A 21702-nucleotide genomic window follows, 5' to 3' on the forward strand; every position below is an offset into this window, starting at 1 on the left:
GCCATAAAAGTAATCATGGATATTGAGCTCCCAGCTCTTATAAAAGAACATATAACATGGTTAAATATGTAAGACTGTAGAATATTTACTAATTTGGAATTACAAGGTTTACCCACATTTTTTTGAACCAGGTACTTTCCATTCCAATGCTGAAGTTAGGGCTAGGCAGAAAAATGTAAGAACAGCTGCAGGAGCTACTTACTCATGTAAATCTACAATATTAGTAGAAGTGATATATGTGGTATTGATGATGGAGGTTATGTTTTGCATCAGAGTCATTGCTCTTTTACAGGGTTTCCTTCCAAAATCAACAGCTGTGTTGAGTTTTAAGCTTTAAGGTGAAAAAGGTACCGAAATATTTCCAACCAAACCCGCTGGGATCTTCAACATTTTCCAGGCCAAGGACCCCAAAAACTGATGGCGAGATGGAGCAGGGACCCCCTAATTTTATATATATTGTATGAAATTGTGTTATATAAAACTGGTCCTATAGTCACTCTATTACAGATTTAATGAAAGTAAGTTCTCCCTGGAATTATTAAAGTATTTCTGATTATTATTCCTGGTTGGTGGGACAGGTGTTGTGAATGAAATGGTGCCCAGATTGAAAGAGCTCCTGTGTGTCGCTGAATGTGGCATTGATGACTGAAAGACACCAATAAATTCAAGTTAATGTGTATTTAAAGACATTTCAATTAGTGGAAAAAAAATTGCATGGGGAATATATAAAAAAAAAGTCTAATCAATCAAAACTTTTGCGACCCACATGCAGTACCTCTGTGGACCCCCTAGGGGTCGCGGACCCCCTGTTGAAAACCACCGTCTTAAAGGATAAGGTACTACCTGCTTGGACAGCAGCTCTTTGCACAGAGTGTAGAGGGTAATAAACTTCCTGGCCAGGATCCGGGCGTTGACAAAGCCTTCAGCCACCAACATAATTTCACAGATGAGCTCAAAGTCTGGCACCACCATGGCACAAGGCCTGTTAAGACATGTGAAAAGAGAAACCTTTTTAAGCTTCTCAGTTATATTTCAACATCTATGAATATAAAAATGTTCATCCATAGACAACCAGGGGAAACTAGGTTTTGCTTAGACTTACCGGAAAAGAGCTTTAAGGTTCTCCGGAAGCTCTGTTCTTCCAGCGTAACCAGGATTCATGGTGATGAAGATCCCCACAGAAGGACAAAGATTGACCTCCTCTCCCATGAAGTTAAAGCGTTGCTTCTTATAACGGATGGCATCTTGGATGCTTTTAACCTGGATACAATGAAAAGAGCAAAGTTAAGTATTTTTTCATGTTCAAAAACTTCCATCGATACCATTTGTAATATTTCAGGTGAGATGGAAAAATATAAAAAAAGAGGTGATTTTTGAGGTTTTTTTTGTTGTTAAAATTTAACCTGGACATTCTCTGGGTAAGGTTTGTCTACCTGAGATTTCACATACCAATCCAGGTATTACTAAATGTTGTAGTTGACTTAAGTTGTGAGAGGATGTGGTTTTTTTATGCGTGTGTGCTCCTGTTTTAGAATAAGAATGAGGACCATTTCCAGTTTTTAGCAATTGGAGTGAGGACATTTTTAACAAACTGAGGGCATTTTTGTCTCGGTTTGGTTCTTTTTAAGTTTTATCTTTGAGTTTTCATTGGTTTTATTCCCATTTTGTGTTATTCTAGTTATTTTTGATTGTATTTGAGTTCTTAGGTATTTCTTGTTTGTTCTCTATTGAACTCGTGTGTCAGTCTCCTTTTCACTAGCTCCCTTCTAGACTCCTTTGTTCACACCTGCTCCCAATCTGCTGATTAGCCTGGTCTTCGTTTCTCTCTCCCATATATACACCTCCTACTTAGCCACTGTTGCTGGTTTGTCGTCATTTTCTTCCCATTCAAGTGAGTTTTTTATTATTTTCTGTATTTTTGTGGATTCTGAGGATTTACGTTTTTGGATAATTAAATCTGCAAGAAACCGTATTGATACTGCTTTGATACTGTCTCACAGAATACTGACACCTGCTGGACCTTTAAAGACACTACAGGCAGCTTATTTTACAGACTAAATCGAATGGATTTGATGACCAAGTTCACTGATATAATTGATGTTATTGTAGGTTATATTATGTTATTTCATATCTATGTTTAAACTGAAAATACCTTTGATATTTTTAGATGCAGCCAATAAATAATGTAAACATATGGTAACGTGAAAATTTAGGAAAATGTAGATGAGGATGCTTGTGGACTAGGTTTTTAAATCATAATTTTAAAATAATAAGTAAACTAAAAACAGTAAATAAACTAAGAGTCAATTTGAAATTACCTTTAATTCAGATAAGTTGAGTGATAACTGAGCGGAAAACTATGACCCAACGATAAAATTAAAATAAAAACGTAACGGCTGAAACGTTCTTATTTCTTTTAGGCTGCTCCAAACTTCTTGATCATTTTAATGATAAACCGCAAAAGATGAGATACTTTTTTTTTTAACAGAATCATCATCTTGACAGATACAATTTTAAAGACAGTTTAGTGAATCAGTCTTTTAGAAACAACTCCTGTATCCGTCACATGACTTTCTTGAAACGACACATGCACCGATACAGTTTTTTGCTCTATGGGATTGGTGAATCCATCACCACCCAACCTGACAATTTTGGCTGGACCTCATGACCTATATTGGTAATGGGTGGGTTCAAGGCCGGTGAGGTATTCACGGGTAATGGTAAAATTCCACAGCTTTTCTTCATATACACAGTATTTATATTTGCAAAAACACTGTACAGTATTTATTTGTTCTTTTATATATATATATATATACTGTATATATATATATATATATATATATATATATATATATATATATATTTTTTTTTTTTTTATCTGTCACTTATTCTGTTATTTTTGTACACTTTTTAAGGTCCACATTTGTGTGAGCACTTCTGCTGTAATGCCACAATTTCCCCATTGCAGGACAATAAAGGGATTCTCTATTTTTATTTCTAATGGTTATGTTTAGTTTTATTTTTAGGGTTAAGGGCTGAAAATGACAGAAAATTTATGGAAGTCAATGAGAGTCAACAAATGGTCCTCACTACATTTACTGTTGCAAGATGAGATGGTGAGTGTGTGCAGGGAAGTCTTTCTTATGTTTTATATGTAAAACTGATCAGCCCCACCTGCAAGCGGATGACTGTGAATTAGGTGGCAGCTCACTGGAGAAATGTAGCAAGATCCATCAGAAAGTCAAACAATTTTTAATATCAGAAATATAGATATTTTTAAATGCAAAAATCTATCCAAAAAATCTGGTCATATGTTGAAAAGTAGCTTCCACTGATAAGCTGACGATTGCAGGACACTTTTTTTGAACCCCTTTGATGGGAAATCCATGGTTGGCAATCAGAACAAGCAAAACAGGATAAACACTAGTTTACCCCTGTTGTGTTTTTCACTGTAAGTATAAGGCCCTTTTTAAAAGTTTTCTTAGTTTAAATGGACCCAGAACCTTCAACAAAGTAACATTTGTCTCGCCAGTCCGCATAATATTTCCCAGAAGTCTCTGAGATAATAAGGATACATTTTTTTGGCAAATGTGAGACATTAAATTGGGTCAACACTAATTTTTACCCATCCAATGATATATTTGAAACCTTGACCATCACTGAGGTAAGTTAGGTATTCATTGTATTAGATGTTATTTTAGGAGTGATATCCAGAATGAGTTGCCAATGCTGTCTTAACCCCTCATTATTCCAGGATTTCTCTTTTTGTGGATAATGACTCTCACTGAGGTTGGCTGATGAATCTCAATGACCTTGTTAACTATCTGCTTTTTGATTTATTGAGCTTTGGACAAGATGTGCCAATTTTTCAGCTATCTTTAGCCTAATTTGTCTTGTAATATTCAGTTCTATATGACAGACATTATTGAAACCGCTTTAAGTGTGTCCCACTTACACAATAGATTCTATCTAAACTGTATGGAAAGCTTTCATGTATTTTGCCTTTTTGTGATAAACTTTTAAATAACAATAAAATTTTACCAAAAATATGTATACATGATTCAGTAAGGCAGGTAATTATATTTCATATGCAGTATAAGGTTTTTCCTTTCAATAAAATATTTATTTACTGTAACTAGCAAATAAATCTGATGATCTGAGAAATTACCCACTGAAAACAGAAGACATCTGCAAGGGAGTAAATACTTTTTCAAAATCCTGAGGGATATACTGAGGTGGAGATGGAAAACACTGCTGTTTTAAAAGTGAAGGAATTTTATAGCAATGCTGTTCCTCTATCTACCCAGGGGGCTGTGCAGATCAATTCCAGCTTACTCAATGTGTCTCTAACTGGACTCATTTTGCAGTTTCCTGTTTCCTGCAGAGAACCAAACTGGATTTTTTTACTACCTTTTCCAGCTATTTGCTATTTTTTATCCATGAGATGAAGACTCCGAACACAGTAACATAAAGCATCACCACTAGCTACAAACTGTGATTAAACGTTTGCAGCATGTCATCACATTCAGTGAGAAAACTCCTGCTGTTAAGGGAGCAGAGGCAGCTCTGCCCCTTGGCTTATTCTAGTCTAGTGTGGCTCCTTTAGTGATCAATATTAACTCCTTGGTTTTTGTAAGCACTGATCAGCTCGTCGTGTAGTAGGGAAGCTCGTAAACATGGGAGGGACTAAGGAGTTTTACTTGCATATATTGCAGGAAAACATATCAGACAATTCCAGAGACCAAAGGCTGCTACTATGGGTTTGTTGATAAAATAATAATAATAGGGATACGTTTATGGTTCCCTTTTCCTGGTCACCTACAAGTTACTTTCAAAGTTGCTTTGTGGTAATTGACTACTTTATGAGATATGCTGAGGACTCTTATACGGTGCTTTGTCATATTACCACAAAACAGGCTTTAAACTGACTTTCTGTAAGTTTTTCTGAAAATTCTGAAACTATTTACTGAAATTATTCTGTTAAACTAAGACAAAAATTGATTGTAACGAATAAATAACGAATCTTGACCTGACCAGACCGGAGCGGAGCCTGAACATTTTGAGTATGTTTGGCTTAACCTGCTGCTGTGAAGCAGGATTCTCCACCATTAACAGAATGAAAAATAAATATGGATCCAGGCTCAAAATGACGACCTTGATATGTGCTTTAGAATGGCTTAGTCTCCATTCAAACCCGGGTTTATAAGCCTTGCAAGGCAGAATAAAGCCCACTGCTCTCATTAAGCCTAAAAAAAAAAAAAAAAAAAAAAAAACCGGTCAGTTCAGGTGTTTTAAAAAATATGTGAATCAGGAAATCTTTGATTGTTGTTCTCTACTTCAAAAAAAAACTAGATTTTAAAATGGAAAAAATTTCTATTTTTTTTTTTGTATTTTTCTCTTAAAAAAATTCAATGTATAACATGAATGCATAAACACCTCATTTTATTTCAATAAAAATGTCTCCGGACCTTTACTGGTTGATGATTTTCTTCATTTGGACCCCGCTGATTTTTAATTGGTTACCCCTGGTTTACTGTTTTTAAATATTTATTTCACGTTATGTGCGCCATCCAATGCAGATCATTGGCGCCATCCACATCTAGTGAAAACTAGTGTAATTGATGAGTCATATAACGCAAACAATCATTGGTTAGCTAAAGGACAAGGTCAAGTTCATACTTTTACCAGAGTGTTTTTAAACTGCAGTATCTATACTTCTACTTAAGTAACAAACCCATGTACTTTTGACACCACTGATGGTATTGCATGTGTTTCTTTAAACCTGCTAGTAATGGTTCCCAAATGTCATTATTAAAGGAGTTCTTTAGACTTCCCAGTCAAGCTCCAAGTATTAGCCCTGAAATCCAAGTCAAGTCAAAGTCCTAAACCTAATAATATTTAACAGTTTTTGACCAAGTATAATATATAATCAATCAAAAAATCAAAAACAACAAAACAAACAAAAAAAAAACATTGAAAAGGTAAATTTGTCTTCCGGATGGACAAAAAAGAAGGCGAGCCAAAGGGGAACAATGTTCATTGAGGAGTGGATGAAAACTGACAGGTGTTGAAACCAGTTCTGGGGCTAAATAAATGAGTACAGTAATCAAATAGTAGGAGGAGATATATATATATATATAGGAATTCCTTTTGACTCTTGATAATAAAGCACTGTACACATTACTGTGCTGTATTATTACATAAAATCCTACTAAAAGACATTTTTATAAAAAGGTTTCAGTAGAAGCTTATTACTTTTGGGAAGCATTGAAAGTGTTGCATTTCCACTTTCATTCAGCTAAACCAGCCGTAATAATAGATTGCCCCTCAGCCCTCTTAGTTAACACCTTCAATCTGATCCTGGATTTAAGGCTCTCAACAACATCTGCAAAAGATGAGGAGGAGCCACAACCTTGAGCAAAAATCACCGTGGGAAATTAAACATTTGTCAGGAATATTTGCAATGAAAGCAATTTATATAATGAATATATATATATAACCTATCTGGTAATACTAATTTAGTATGGAAGCAGCTCACATCCTGACTGAAATAAAATACTATTTAAACGCAGCAAACCAAAACTCTCAGTTCCCACTTATTAGCATTACATTAATATCAGTATTCCCCACAGTCCGTTTGTGACAGCCTGTCTAACTGTTATGCTGCATGCACCTTCTTTTTATAAATGGACTAAATTTTATCATGAATATGAGGAAGCAATCAAGCAGGGTTTACTGGATGGATGAGCTCCCAAGGCTCTCAGTGCATCTACATCATGACTAAATGACTTATCAGGGTGAACTTTCTCGGTGTTCTGGCCTAAAACTGTGAATCCCTGCTTATGAATTTAACATGCGACGGGTTAAAGAGCATAGCGAGTCGACAGCTGGAAAGAGAAGGAACATCTCTGCATGGATGAGTAGTCGACAACAGATCGTTCAGTCACACCAACACTGCAGAGAGAGAGAGGCAGGAGGGGGCTACAACAAACAGGACAGCTGCGCCACACTGTACACACATGTGAGAACACCCACACACAAGCAAAACGTTTGTGTTTTTAGACATTGTTTTAGAATGACAGGGCAGGAATCCTACAGAGGTAAAAAAAACGAAAATACAAAAAGAAAAACATTGTCAAAAAGTTGAACAGACTCGAGTGTGTGAACTTCAGTTTTAAGTTCTTTGACCTTAATGCTTCATAATGGTGCGTTGTGCCCTCTTTTCTAGCCAGAAATACATCCCTGACCTGTGAATTTATCAACTCAAAGGTATACTCTTAACCTTGGCATCAAGAGTGTTACAAGTAAAGCTCTCTGTGTCTATATCTTAAAACTTTCTCTCTTTCCCTTTAAATAACACGTTATAACGTATATGTAATAAATAACCATGAGAGATGGCAACAGATTTTGATAGAAATTGTAATCTTACTCAGATCACAGAAGTTAGATGTTTGAGATCGGCCTGTTTTCCAGTGTAGTCCTGTTTCTCTGACTGTGACTGGCTAGATGTGCTCTCTTCTTTCCCTGCCATGTGAGCTGGCTTGGAGCTCGTCTGCTTGGCTGTGTGTTTCCTGGACCGGGCCGCCTTTTACAGTTGCCTTTTGTATCCCTGCTTCTATCTCCTTGAATCACAGTTGGCCGCTCACACTGAGCCTGGTTGTGCTGGAGGTTTCTTCTCGTTAAAAGGGAGTTTTTCCTCTCCACTGTCGCTACAAGCATGCTTAGTGTGAGGGATTGCATCCGAGTCAATGAGTTGATGCAATCAACTGGTTTTCCTTAGATAGAAAACTTTGAATCAATTTGACTGTATGATCTAGTGAACTGTAAAGTTCCTTGAGATGACGTGTTGTGAATTGGCACTATAGAAATAAACTGAATTGAATTGAAGCTGCTTAGGGTTACAGAAGGCACCTGCTTACCAGCCCGCCCTGACAAACATGTAGAGAGGCATTTTTTTACTTCAGTCTGCCACATCATCTCATCATTACATCATCCATGGCTCCAGCCTTATCAAAATATTACACTTTGTTCTTAGCTGAAGGACACCGCTCTCATTTCATTCCCAAATCTTTGCCACATACAGAATTAGTATTATAACTGTATATAGCCAGACTAAGGAACTGGCCTAATAAGATAAACTACTGGTAAAAACATGAGTTCTGACATGCAACAGGCAGGTCATATTAAGGTGTAATAAACTCACACATCGTCAATGTTAATTATCCTAACAAGAGGTTAGCAGACTCTTTGCAGTAGGTCCTATAAGCTGGCAGATAGATCTGGTTAGGGTCATCATCAGGGAAACGCAACACTTCAGACTCAATGTCTTTCACCCCAAAATGCATTTTGTTTTGTGGGCGAGTCCATTAAAATGCTGGAAGACATCCGGGTGGGCAGCGGCACCATGGTTTGCAACAAGAACATTGTCCAAGGCTGTGTTTGAACGTCCGCCCTAACCCCTAAATCCCTCCATCACTATATAGAGCGGGGAATATATAGTGGACTTTATAGTGAACTTAGTTAACTGACCGTTCAGCAAGATGATCACCACTTTTTACTGGCTGTTGGTCACGTAAATCCGCTTCCACTGGACGCTGGCTGCGCCAACATTGGTATTGGTCGCCACTATTGGGTAGCAACAGCGGTCCACTGTGACAGCAAATCCCATTATGCTTTGCGAGGAGAGCTCTCCACGCAAGGCATTCCTCGATTTATTTGCACATCTACAGTAGTTACCATGGTTGCACTCTACTTTTCAAGGTGCACTGTGGAATATTTCGAGTCCACTACTTTTTTATCCACTCAAGACACTCATTAAAAATAGCGTTACTACTATTTACTGCCCTATATGGTGATAAGGGCGGACATTTAGACACAGCCCAAAATCATTACACCGCCTCTGCCTGCTTTTTGTCTTCACTAGTGCATATTGTGCCGTAAGCTCTCTGGGCGACACACCTGTCCATCTAGTGAAAATGAGAAGGTGATCTACATGAACAAATTATGTTCCTTTATTGCTCAATGGTCTACACTCATATTCTCACTGCTGCACTTTTAGCAGTTGACTAGGATAAGTGTGAATGCCCAACCTTCTTTATGTAGCTACATATCCATTAGATTGTTTTGCCTTGTAAAATTTTACCAGCATTTAATGCTACAGTGGCTCATCTGTTGGATCAGTCATATTTTCCAGTGCATTGATAATTTACCTTCTATGAACTGCATCTGAACTCTTTTTACATAAGCAGTGGTTAGGAGATGCTTTAACTAAGTATAAAAGCCATCACTGTTTAACCCTTATCAAGCTTCCCAAACCCCTTTCACTGGCTTATTTGCTGCTTCGTTGACTGAAAATGTTATCTTTCTGCCTAATACATCCCACCATCTCAATGTTATGACTACTTGGTTACATTCTAAGTCACTATTAGCAATCTGCGGAAGTGTAGATTGTTAAAGAGGCAGAACCCCTTCCATTTATCTTTATGCAGTTATGTCTGGCTACCTTCTGTTTGCTGCGTTGGTTTGATGTCAAAGCGGCCCCACCACCTGTTCCAGTTATCCTGAGCAGCAGCTGACTGTGGCCCTGTGTGATGCTCACCGCCCCCGTTTTCAGACGATGGATTAGGTGTGTGCTTGCAGAGGAGAAATGGCTTTGTGTTGGCTCCACTGAGGAAGGCTAAGTGCTGGAGTGGGCCTCCAGCTGTCACAGCAGGAATTTGATGCTGCTCTGTTCTCAAGGTCTGCTCTTCCACGTCTCAGCCGACGTGATTTATTATTTATTGCACCTTGCAACACCCATTCATTCTTCTGGCACTTTAGAATTCTCTAAGTACCGTGGACTTCCCCGGCTTATGGAGAAAGACTGCTTGACTTTCATCTCTGCTTAAGAGAGATGAAGAGAAGGGTAAAGAAGTAAGGTTGGGTCTGGCAGTGAATAACAATGCTTCAGGAAGCTATCTCCATTATTTCCACTATCATTATAATCACAATCAACATTGCTATCAATTGTAGTGTTTACTATGACAGTGCTCCGCATATTTAGAGATAGTGTCAAAGGTAACTGCGCACAGGATTTGATAACACCAGAGAACATCATTAAGGCACAAGGACCATCTGATTGATACAAGATAGCAGAGATGCCAACTTCAGCTGAAACGCAGAATATGGCTGATTTGATAACATCCCATTATCAAAATGCCAGGAACTGGAGGTCATCCAGAAAAGCACTCTGGCTAAGAATTTATATTATACAAGTCATTTGTGGCATTTTGTGTTTAACAAAATAAAACCCCTTCTAACATTAGCTGTGTTAAATTTTCCAAATAAATATCTAAAAGCATGGAGTGTGCTTCTGTTCAGCCCCCCCTGAGTAAACGCTTTTTTAAACCTCCTATCAGCAGGTGTAATGGGAAGTGAGCATTTCAAGGTATTTATTTACCTTCCATCTAGAGAATAAGATGTTTGCTCATTAGTCTTACAGACTCACACTAAGTCAGATTGAATTAATGTGATTAGGAAAAATCGGCCTTTAAGTAAAGCTACAGATTTGCATTTCATTTTAGAGCTAGACTTTGACGAAGCCATTTTGATACAGTATGGGTTTTTTAATGTTCTAGCCATACATTAACAGTCATTGTTCCTCTGGAATGTAATTCGTCAGCTGAATGTAAAATATTGTGCAGCCTTAAAAGCTGTACTTCGAGATCATCCTGTATTCAGCACTATATAAAGATATGTATATATACACCTATGTACTTATATTTGCATGTGAATTTGACCAAACTCCAAAAAATATTGTTTTTTTTTTTTTGTTTTTATTCCACTTAGGGGTAACCAAAGGTTAAATAAGGGAGTGTTGTTCTTACCTGTACAGCTACAACAGACAGCACCTCCACAGAAATTCTGTTAAACTCGTCAAAGCAGCCCCATGCTCCTGTCTGAGCCAAGCCTTTGAAGATGTTCCCACACGACTGGTGGAGAGGTAGAGACATGAGGAAGATGGACATGTTAGTTGAGCGATTAAGACATTCAAAGACTCGTATGAAATATTAGACAGTGTTTCGATGTGGTGAAGAAAAAAAAAAGCATTATTGAGGAAGACTAAAATAGGATTTTATTTTTAAGTTTCAAAATAGAGACATGGACATTGAACACAGGGTTGTAATGTAGGTCTGTTCTAGTGAAAACTACAAACCATTCAAAGCAAAAAGCATCTATTGCAAATGAGCCATCCAAGATATGATCCAATTAAATGGCCAAGAAGGAGTAGCAAGAAAAACCATGTCAAACTGGAGTTTATTTTAGCTTTTAGCTGAAAACTGATGAAATATGAATCCATCCATCCATCCATGCAATATCCATCCATCCATTCATGCATTCACGCGCCATCCATACATTCATGCACATTCCATCCATCCATCAATCCATCCATCCATCCATCCATCCATCCATCCATCCATCCATCCATGCAATATCCATCCATCCATCCATCCATGCACCATCCATCCATCCATCCATGCAATATCCATCCATCCATTCATGCACTATCCATCCATCCATCCATCCATGCACTATCCATCCATCCATCCATCCATGCAATATCCATCCATCCATTCATGCACTATCCATCCATCCATCCATCCATGCAATATCCATCCATCCATTCATGCACTATCCATCCATCCATCCATGCACTATCCATCCATCCATCCATCCATGCAATATCCATCCATCCATTCATGCACTATCCATCCATCCATCCGTCCATCCATCCATCCATTCAATATCCATCCATCCATCCGTCCATCCATCCATCCATCCATGCAATATCCATCCATCCATCCATCCATCCATCCATCCATCCATCCATCCATCCATCCATCATTGGAATCTACAGTATGATAAAAGCTGAGCTTCAAAATGCTTTAAGACGAACGAGGAGCAGTGGATATAACAAAGAGAGAAGTGAAGTTATTTTAAACAAACGTGAAACTCTTCATGAACTGACTGGGGGAATTGTTGCTGAGAGGGTAGATTTGTTTATAATCTGAAATCTGGGGTTTTTATTTCAGTCCTCTCCTGTCCACATGTCAAAGTTCCCTTTCAGTGCAGCTCTTGACAGAAGTTTTAAGATCCCCTAAAAGCAAAGGCAGAACTGAGGCTTTCTGTCATTGAAAGTGGGAGGATTGTTAGGTCTGTCCACTCTATCAGTGCCTAGGTCAAGGCGGCCATTTTAAATGTCTACAGGGTCCTGACAGGCTTGGGAGAAACAGGTTACATAGAACTCAACAAAAAAATTTCACCAGTGCTGAGCCAAAAACAAGGATGCTGTTGCCTCCCCGGTTTGTGACGGAATGATAACTTTATGGAATTTTTCTCTGCTATTCTTGTTGATTTTGTAAGCTGAATAACCATGAACCAATTAGTATTAAAGTAAAGCTTTATATTATAAATTTATTTTATCAAATTTTCCTAATTAAGTACATTTCCTTAGCATTTCATTTTTTTTTTTACTTAAACCAAAAATAGATCAATTAAGCCTTCATCTCAATATGGAACCTCCAATTTTTTATGCCAGACATTTGACTGATGAGACCTTTGGTGAAGTGGACAGAGGCACACTTATCATTCATATCAATGTAACTACACGCAGCATAAAAGCCAGGCTAAGCCATAAAGATAAGTTCACATCAATAACACCACGAGCTGAAGGCAAAAACAGATAAGTACAATGTCTACCATTCCCATTTTATTCTACCTCTGATTTTTTGCGTGAGAGCGAGTGAACAACCCTCCAGAGAACAGCTGGATTTAGAAGAAGCATGCAGCTCACTGTTGTCTTTGATTACAGAGCCAGGCTAACCTTTTGATGCAAACCTGAGCTGACCGGAGGACTAATCTACCTGCTGTGAGTCTTTGAATAACTAAAAATGACAAACAGTTTGAGGCTCTCAGGCCAGCTTCTAGTGCATGTTGTCTTCCTAGACTACATTAGCACTTCTCTCTACTGACACCCTGCTGTGCAATGTACAGCTTGGGGTTATATATGCCCCTGCACTGTTATGATACCCCCATCTGAGGGAGGCTGGAGCATATGTGTCTTCCCTAACCGCTCAATCTGTGCTGGGTGTGAGTAACGGCACATTAAAGGCATAACAAAAGCAGGAGACCAAAGGATGCAAGCTTTTTGTTTTAGAGTTGATCAAATAAATCCCACTATGGTTCAAATTAATGAGCCCCTCCTCAAAGAAGTAAGCAAGCTGAAGTTGGGAAAAAAAAAAAAAAGAGATGAAAAGAAAAGGGTGTTAACTAGGATGAAAAGCAACATCCATAATGTTATCTCCTGTGAATGCACATTAGCTGAAGAATATGCACAGACAGGGATGCAAATCCTCGGTTTGTGTTTGCTAACCTTGTAGTCCATCTGCTCGGAGCAGTTGAACACGTACACCATGATGCCGAGGGCTCGTCCCAAGTCTTTGGTCGTCTCTGTCTTCCCTGTGCCTGCAGGCCCAGCTGGTGCTCCACTCATGGTCAGGTGGAGGGACTGAGTCAAAGTGATGTAGCATCTAAATTTAGAGGAGATACAAAATCATCACAAACTCCTAGAGCACATGCTACTCAATCTGTGGCAATGTTTCGAAAGTGTTATAAAAAATTTAAGTTTTCTATTTCTTGTCAGATTATAAGCACTAAAGCCTAATCAAACTGAATTCGATTGTTATCGCTAAGATGAGGAAAAAAACAACTTAGACATTTTACAAGTGTTTAACAGGATAATGATTTGTACTCTCCAACACATTCCAACAGATCAGCAAGAAGTAAGCCACTGTTAAAGGAAAGCTATTAGTCTTGCTTGTAGATTACAGTTAACCCTGTAAAAAACCCAGCAGACATGTACAAGCAGATGCTGTGGTCAGGTGAGACCAAACTTGACCTCTTTTGCAGCAGAACACACTTCATCACTCAAAACACAGAACACCCATTTGGAAACATGGTGACTGCAGAATTGCTTTGTTAAGATGCTGTTCTTTAGGAGAGACAAACAAAGCTTGTTAGAGGAAGGTATGTTAGACTCGAGACTATGTCAACTTTCAGCAGAGAAAAAGGAGGAAAAAGTGTGGGAACCACTTCTCTAGATTCTTAATTGAATTCTACAGGACACATGGTCTGGCTCTTTTGTTGTTGTTTTATTATGTCCTTTTTTTGATAGTGCTGAAAAGACAAATGTTTGGATTCTGGTGTGTGTGCTCACTTCTCCTGTATGAATTCTTGTATCCACAAAAGATCTTACTGGTGAGCTACTTCTCTCTAAGGTTACTGAACCGTTGTAGTTGACAATCTCGTAAAGCCCCTCTAAAAGCCCACTAAACCCAATGAAGTTACTCAAAGTTTTTGGATAAGCTAGTCGCCACGACTTATTAGTAACTAACAATTTACGATCACAACGATCAATGATCAAATAACTTACCTGTAACTTATGGCCCACGTATGAGCATACACTGGCATACTCGATTTGCTTACCGTATGTCAATGTGTGCCAAAATGCTTAAGCAAGCTCATAACTTCAAAACTGACCCTTAACTTATTCAACGTATGCCAGCGTTTTTGCCAGACTTTTCGTACGTCAGGCTTAATGGAAGTTGATTTTTTTAAAGAGTGGTGGAACATTCATTTCTTGCTAAATGATTGCACTGAAAGCTCTTAAACTTCTCTTGGTTTCCTTAAGGAGGGCCCCGACTCTAAACAGTCGATTGCAGCTTGATGCCTCAGCTCCACCAGTCTCTCCCGCTCTAAAATGTCAAGTTCTTTCTGGAACTTCCTTCTTCTCTGGAACCCAAGTCATCCTCGGTGAACCACAGATCTTACCTGCTCACCAGGACTTAACTACTCCCTCCCTTCTCTCACTTGGGGTTGCACATCACAGACAACCTCACCTGGACTATGAACACCCCTTCACTGGTCAAAAAAGTCACAGAAGCCCATGAACTTCATGAGGAGGATGAAGAGAGTCCACCTGCTTCCACCCATCCTCACAACTTCTAAAGAAGCACTATAGAGAGCGTTCTGACCAGCTGTCTCACTGTGTGGTGCAGAGGCTGCAGAGCCTCAGTCTGGAAGAAGGTGAGGAGAGTGGTGAGAACAGCAGAGAGGATCATCTGGGCTCCTCTTCCTTCCATTAAAGGCATTTGATCCCAGCACTGCATGTCCAAAGCCCGTAAAATCATCAATGACCCCTCACACCCCCACCATGGACTAGAAATGTCCCGATCCAGGTTTTTGCACTTCCGATCCGATACCGATATTATTTTTGGACTTCCGATCCGATACCGATACTGGCCGATACCAGCCTATCCGAGCATGTATTTAAGTTTAAGTTAAAGTATTTAGCCTTAGTTGTAAGACTCATGTTGAAAAGGGTTTTAGTACTCTTGATAACATCTAGCCAGCTAAATTAGGTGAGATTGAATAAAACACAATGATTGGTAACAACAAACTTACCTGTTTATTAAGAGATAAACACAAACTGGACAAAATTATGAATAGCAATCTGAAATTGCACAGTGAACAGTAAAACCGTAAACAGTTAAAGGTGCAAGTATTACTGTAAGTTTTAATAAAAATGCAAAACAGGGAAACACTGGCGCAAAATAGTGGAATGGATCGTTTCAATCGGCGAAACTGGAAAATACGGACTGGATTTTTTATTTAAAAACTGGATCGGCATTTAACATGCTTTGCCGATACACATTTTTTTGCCAATATCGGCGTCCCGATCCGATACGTGGATCGGATCCGATACGTAGATCGGATCGGGACAAGCCTACCATGGACCGTTCTCGCCGCTGCCCTCTGGGAAGAGGCTTCGCAGCATTTGATGCAGGACCTGTAGATTCTGCAACAGCTTTTTCCCCGCTGCCATCAGACTGTTGAAACTCTAATCAAGTTACACAATGAGACTCTGCATGACACTTGTAAACATCATATTTGCACTATATGGCGAATTTCAAATCTCTTTAAATAGATCTGAACTCAATGTTTCTACTGCATTTGCACCATCTTTTTCTGATCACTATCGCACTTTATAAATGGAAATGTGAATTTCACTGCCGTAAGCTGCTCATTCACTCCTGAAAAGCTGTATGCATCGAAATTTTGTTTTGTTTAAACTCTGTGTATATAAAATGACAATACATTTGTCTAAGTCTGTCTATCAACAAGTTTTTCTTACCAACCCTGCTTAAGTAGCAGCTCATCTTTCTGTGCTTTAAGAGAGCTGGTGATGGAGACATAAAAAAATGACTCACAGGTGTCACAGTTACAGATCGGCTATGCGTGCCTCATAGGAGAGATGTCAAAGTCCAGAACATACGTCAGAGCTACCTGGTCTGAGAATGGTAGGAACTTACTGTTCGCCCAGCTACAGCTTATTGAAGCCTCTAGCAATAAGCCGAGTCTGCCTGACGATCCTCTGGGCTCTGTTTCAAGTTGTTTAATTGGCTAGTGTCCAGTGTCACTTCTTCCATCGGCACTTTCAGACAGCTATGTGTGAGAATTTCTCAGAATTTAGTGTTTTAATTCCATAAATACATGTACCCTGTTTGTGAACCTTAAACACAAAGCTGTTTGGATACTCAACACTCAAATCAAAGTTTACTTATATAGCACTTTACAACAACACCAGGAAGACCAAAGCGCTTCACAGAAAGATAAAAACATTGCAAAAAAATAATAATCATAAGCAGAAAACAATTTTTCCCAAGTGTTAAAAGTCAGTTTAAAAAAAATGAGTCTTTAATCTGGACTTAAAGAGGTGCAGATCAGTGAGAACCCGCAGACCGAGGGGCAGGTTTTTCCACAGTTTAGCTGCGGAAACCACAAAGGAACGATCGCCCCACTGTGTATACCGGGACCTTGGGACGTCCAGAACCATTTGGTAAACAGACCGAAGAGCTCTGCTGGGGCGATGTACGCTCAACATCTCAGTTAAATATACACTGCAAAAAATTGAAGTCTAAGTAAGTCATAAATAAGTGCATTTTTTTCTTGAATTGAGGAGGAAAGTGAGACGTTTTGCCAGTGGAACGGGACAATTTACATTTAAAGCTACAGTGTGTAACTTTTAGCGACATCTAGCGGTCAGACTGCAGACTGCAGCAACATGAACATCTCCCCCACCGCTTCTCCCCCCCAACAGTATGGCGAGCGTTACAGGACAAAATGTCTTCCACGACGTCCGCATCACCTACCTTCTCAAGTGATGAGGTTTGTTTACATAGATAATTTTACAGATAGTATTTCATTAGTCTGTGTAGGGTATAGATTTCATGTAGACTTAAGATAATAAATATACCCGTTATTTTTTCTACATCGTTGTGAGGTTTTGGCATCTCGCAATCACTAGTTTGTTGGCTCTGCGCTGCCGTAGCGCAAAGATGTCTGCCTCCATGGCTGCGAGACCCGCTCCTATGTAATTATAAATAAAGAATTCTAAGGCAACGCAAATATTAAGGATAAGAGGCTGAGCTTGTAGATGATGATAAATAACATAGTTATGTATAATATATTTCATTTCTGACTGTATATCCCTGTAATTATTACACACTGTAGCTTTAAAATAAGAAAAACAATTGCATTGTCTTATTTCAAGTGCATATTGTCTAATTATCTTATTCTAAGAGTGAAAACGCTCATCCCATTGGCAAACTATCTCATGTACCTATTTAAATTAGGGGTAAATACATTCTTACTTATTTCTACATCGTTTTTCTAGTGTAGCAGATCGAAACCATTAGGGCTTTAAAAACAAGTGTTAAAACTTTAAAATCATCCGAAAATGGACTGGGTGCCAGTGCAGGGAGGAGAGGATGGGAGTGATGTGGCTTTGCCTGGATGAACCAGAGAGAAGACAAGCAGCTGCATTCTGCACAAACTGTAACTGTTGGAGTGACGACTGTGGGAGGCCAGAGTAGAGAGCGTTGCAGTAGTCAAACCGAGAACTAATAAATGCATGAATCGCTTTCTCCAGGTCTTGGTGTGACAGAAAGGGTTTCACCTTAAGGAGTCTTAAAAGTTAGAGATACAGGAGGCAATGTCAATCACATTCATTTCTTAAGGAACTTACAGCACTTTTTCAGGTCAGGTGACTTGCCCAAACTATGCTGTAGCCACAGCTGCCCTGGGCCTCACTAACAAGAAGTGCGGCTGCAGTACACATGCACCACGGTACCCGCAGCAAGCATTGCAAGGCGATGTCAGTGAAGTGTCTTGAAAGCCAGCGACGAACCAACAACCCTTTGGTTTTAGTACAAACTCCTGCATCCAATGCCACTGTTGTCTCTTGTGTGAAGGGGCATTAGTTGGTTGCCCTTCTCTCCTGCATAATAACAATAAATTAATGGATGACTTAGAATTTTAAGATGACCCTAAGCTGATTTTTGTCAATTTTAGATTGTATTTAGGCAACTGAACTAATTTGAGGAGAGAAAAAAAAGCTATATATTTTTAGAAATTGTTTACAAATAAGAAAGAATAGTGTATTTAATCTCTAAAGCTGGAGAATCCGTACTTTACTTCTGTTTTCTTATGATCTAAGAGAGCAAAGCCAGTTCCAGGGTTGACGCAACCTTGTAATAAATTCTGACAATGTCCTGATCAGCACAATAGAAAATAAATAATAAAACCTGCTCCTGTGATTTGATGATCCGGTGCTTGATAAAGACAGTTCTGCCTCCCCTGCTGAAGTCAAAGAGAACAGTGTGTTCACTAACCTGTAGTGAAAAGCAGCAGTGGGGTGACGGGAACAATAAGACCTTTATTGATCAGACCAATAAACGCGATGGTTTACTTTAATATCGGTAGAGCCTTTTATTTACCAACCCCCTGTTAATGGATGATGTATGGGTGAGGGAAATATTGGAAAGCATAACAAGAGACAGAAGCTCAGAGAAGACAAATGATCCCATCTGTATACAGTGTATCATCCAGATAACAGTGCCAAGAGGCTTTATGGGCATCCATTGAAATCTGTCCAAAAACCTCACTAAGAGTCGTCAGGAAGGCTGGATGAGGATGGGCTGTGCAGGGTAAGTGAGGCAAGATTGGTAATGTGACAGTGAAACTTAACTGGCCTGTGACAAGGTGACTTGTTTTATGACAGCACCTTTAAACATAACAGCCGTATATCATTATATTGGCTGGATTCATCCTTCTTTCATTCCTCTTTGTCACTCTGTGTACGGGCTAGAAATGGAAAGATTTCAGACGATTTGAAAAATGGCACTGATCTGGAGATGCAGCAGCAAGTATTGAGGGAATACTAACGTGTGCCAATAGCGTTGAATTCTGTTAAATATCTTGAAATCTTCAGCTCTAATTATTATATTCTCCTGCAGGTTAAACATAAACTGGCTACAGTCAGCTTGTTGAAACTGTGAAATACTGCAGAGGATCATTTTAATATATTAAATGGCTTCATATTTCACTGCACTGCTTTTTTCTTTTGTTACATTTTTTTAAGCAGAAGTTCGTCATAACTACTCCTCCAAGGGTTGTCCTTCCTGCTTTTTATGGGGATTATTATAGATTTTGTCTTAAATTATATGTGTTGCAAATTTTTTCTATTTTTTATTGATTTGAATGGTTGTATATGGATAAGTCTGCCAAAATTATCCTTCACCATAAAGCAAAGATGGAGAGATTACTTTTTCTTTCACTGTCCGTCTTTTCATCCACCCATCTATCCATCCATCCATCAATTCAAATAATGCTTTTAAACATGTATATAAAACTATTTTTGTGTGTTTTTTGCCTTTAAGTATTTGCCAAGTTGGCTGATGCTTTAACTATTGTAAAGGAATTTAATCGGAATTTAGGTATATTGCAAATAAATGAATGGATTTTATCATTGAGCCTTGCATAATCCAGTATCCCAGCTCTCGGGGTAAATTAGACGCCAACACAAACACAAGCATAAGAGCCAAGTACAGTGCGCAAAATATACTTTAAGTATCTAAATAAACAAGTCTGCTGCCTTTTCCAGGTTTGCTAATTTAAATAAATTATACTTAAATAGCATTTTTATTTTGTGATCATCAGTAAACCAGAACCTTCAGGCTTTTTAACAAGTAATTCTTCAAATAACTTATTAAATCATCAAACAAAGGGCTCTATAACACAAAATAAATATCATTTTCCACTTTTCCTACAGCAATTCAAAAAGACCACAGAGTTTCACAGCAAATATGTGGCAGCAGCTATAACAGCCATGGACCAGTCACACTGAAAATAAGTGCTTCCCAAATGTTAGCAGGTACATAATATATTGTTTTTTGCATATTTGCAACAACAGACTTCGAGGGGCTAAATATGGCATTTTAAACTAGAAAAGCAGTTGGAGACCACAGACCTCCAAAAAGCAGCAATAACTATAACTAAAATCTCACATGATCTGGATTATTACCCAATTATAATAAATTGCTGCTTGGAATGAGGCGCACCTTTGGTAACAGTTTCTATCCTATAATCCTTTTATATGTTTATAAATAAGACAAAGCGTGTTTCTGCTGCTGGTGTTTCTTCTGCCCTCAGCTTCTTCATCCTAAGCACTAGAACTGAGCACTAACCCTCCGTCTGCACGTTCCCATGGAGGCTACGCCACATTAAGTGCCATCCCAAACCACGTAGTGGGTAGGGAGAGTGGACCATTCAGCCCTTTACTAGCAAGTATGCATCAGTGTAGGATCGCTGGACTTTGGCAGCCTGGTGGTGGAGGAAACATGTGCATTTTAAATGTAAGCTCCACAGGTTAAGTGCATTTTCATCAAACTGATAAAAAAAATCGCAAGTTAGGTATAAAAAAAAGCAGAATTAATTCAAAATGGAAGATGCCTCTTTTAATTAGTTTTATTTGACGGTATACAGAGCTACAGCCACGCTGTTGGGCATCACTGTGTTGCCATAGCAATGACTGCTTTCTTTTCCTGTTGAAGGGAATGGCCGTCCCATTCTCGTTAATACACCACCACCTTTAATCAAGGTACCTCCCACAGCTGCGAGGGAGATTCTACTGGAAGTGACACTTGATTGTTAAGGGTTGGTGGTAAGGGAGTGGTTTGGGATGTAGCCTTCCTGTGTTTTTCTGGAGTTCTTTGAGTCGGATGCTGAAGCTGTCAATAGTCACTGCTGCCACCCTCTGGTTTGGGGGGAACTGCTTGTTCTATTAAACATTTTTAAAGAAATCCTACATCTGCATTATGATGTGGATCATCACCAAAATTCTATGGAGGGTTCATTGGACTGATGTTCACATTTGGTAAAAAATTTAATTAAAATCTGTTCATAACCTTTTTAAGTTATCAATACAATGATGGACAGAGAGACAAAAAAACTAAACTAAAAAACTAAACTAAAAAAAATAAAATTAACTCCTTTGTGGAGGTGATAAATAGGATTGAAAGTTTTAAAAGGGAATAGTTTAGTTAACTCTCAAGCAGATGCTTATGTTTAACATTATACACTATTAGGTAACACGACTTCAACAGAGCTTAAATATTTTGATACTTTCTTCTGATCTTCAATTTTTTTCATTTTAAAAGCAAAGCACTGTTGAAGATTTACTAATTGTCAAATAAAAATTATTATGAAGGTTCACAAATCGTGCTAAAGATAAATCAAGATCATTTTCAATATTCAATCACTTAT

The 21702-nt window shown here is 38.6% G+C and overlaps 1 protein-coding gene across 1 annotated transcript in view; it reads right to left on the reverse strand.

Moving 5' to 3' along the window:
• Positions 1-21702, reverse strand: part of LOC119796023 (dynein heavy chain 9, axonemal-like) — a 236756-nt gene that overhangs the window by 153199 nt on the left and 61855 nt on the right. The window contains exons 33-36 of the mRNA XM_038304321.1: positions 13412-13568; positions 10866-10970; positions 1103-1260; positions 844-982 (exon numbers count right to left, since the gene is read on the reverse strand). Of these exons, the coding sequence (XP_038160249.1) occupies positions 844-982; positions 1103-1260; positions 10866-10970; positions 13412-13568 (559 nt within the window). The remainder of the gene's footprint in view (positions 1-843; positions 983-1102; positions 1261-10865; positions 10971-13411; positions 13569-21702) is intronic.

Source organism: Cyprinodon tularosa, unplaced genomic scaffold (genome assembly GCF_016077235.1).
Source record: "Cyprinodon tularosa strain WSP-4 unplaced genomic scaffold, ASM1607723v1 ctg531, whole genome shotgun sequence".
NCBI lineage: Eukaryota > Metazoa > Chordata > Actinopteri > Cyprinodontiformes > Cyprinodontidae > Cyprinodon > Cyprinodon tularosa.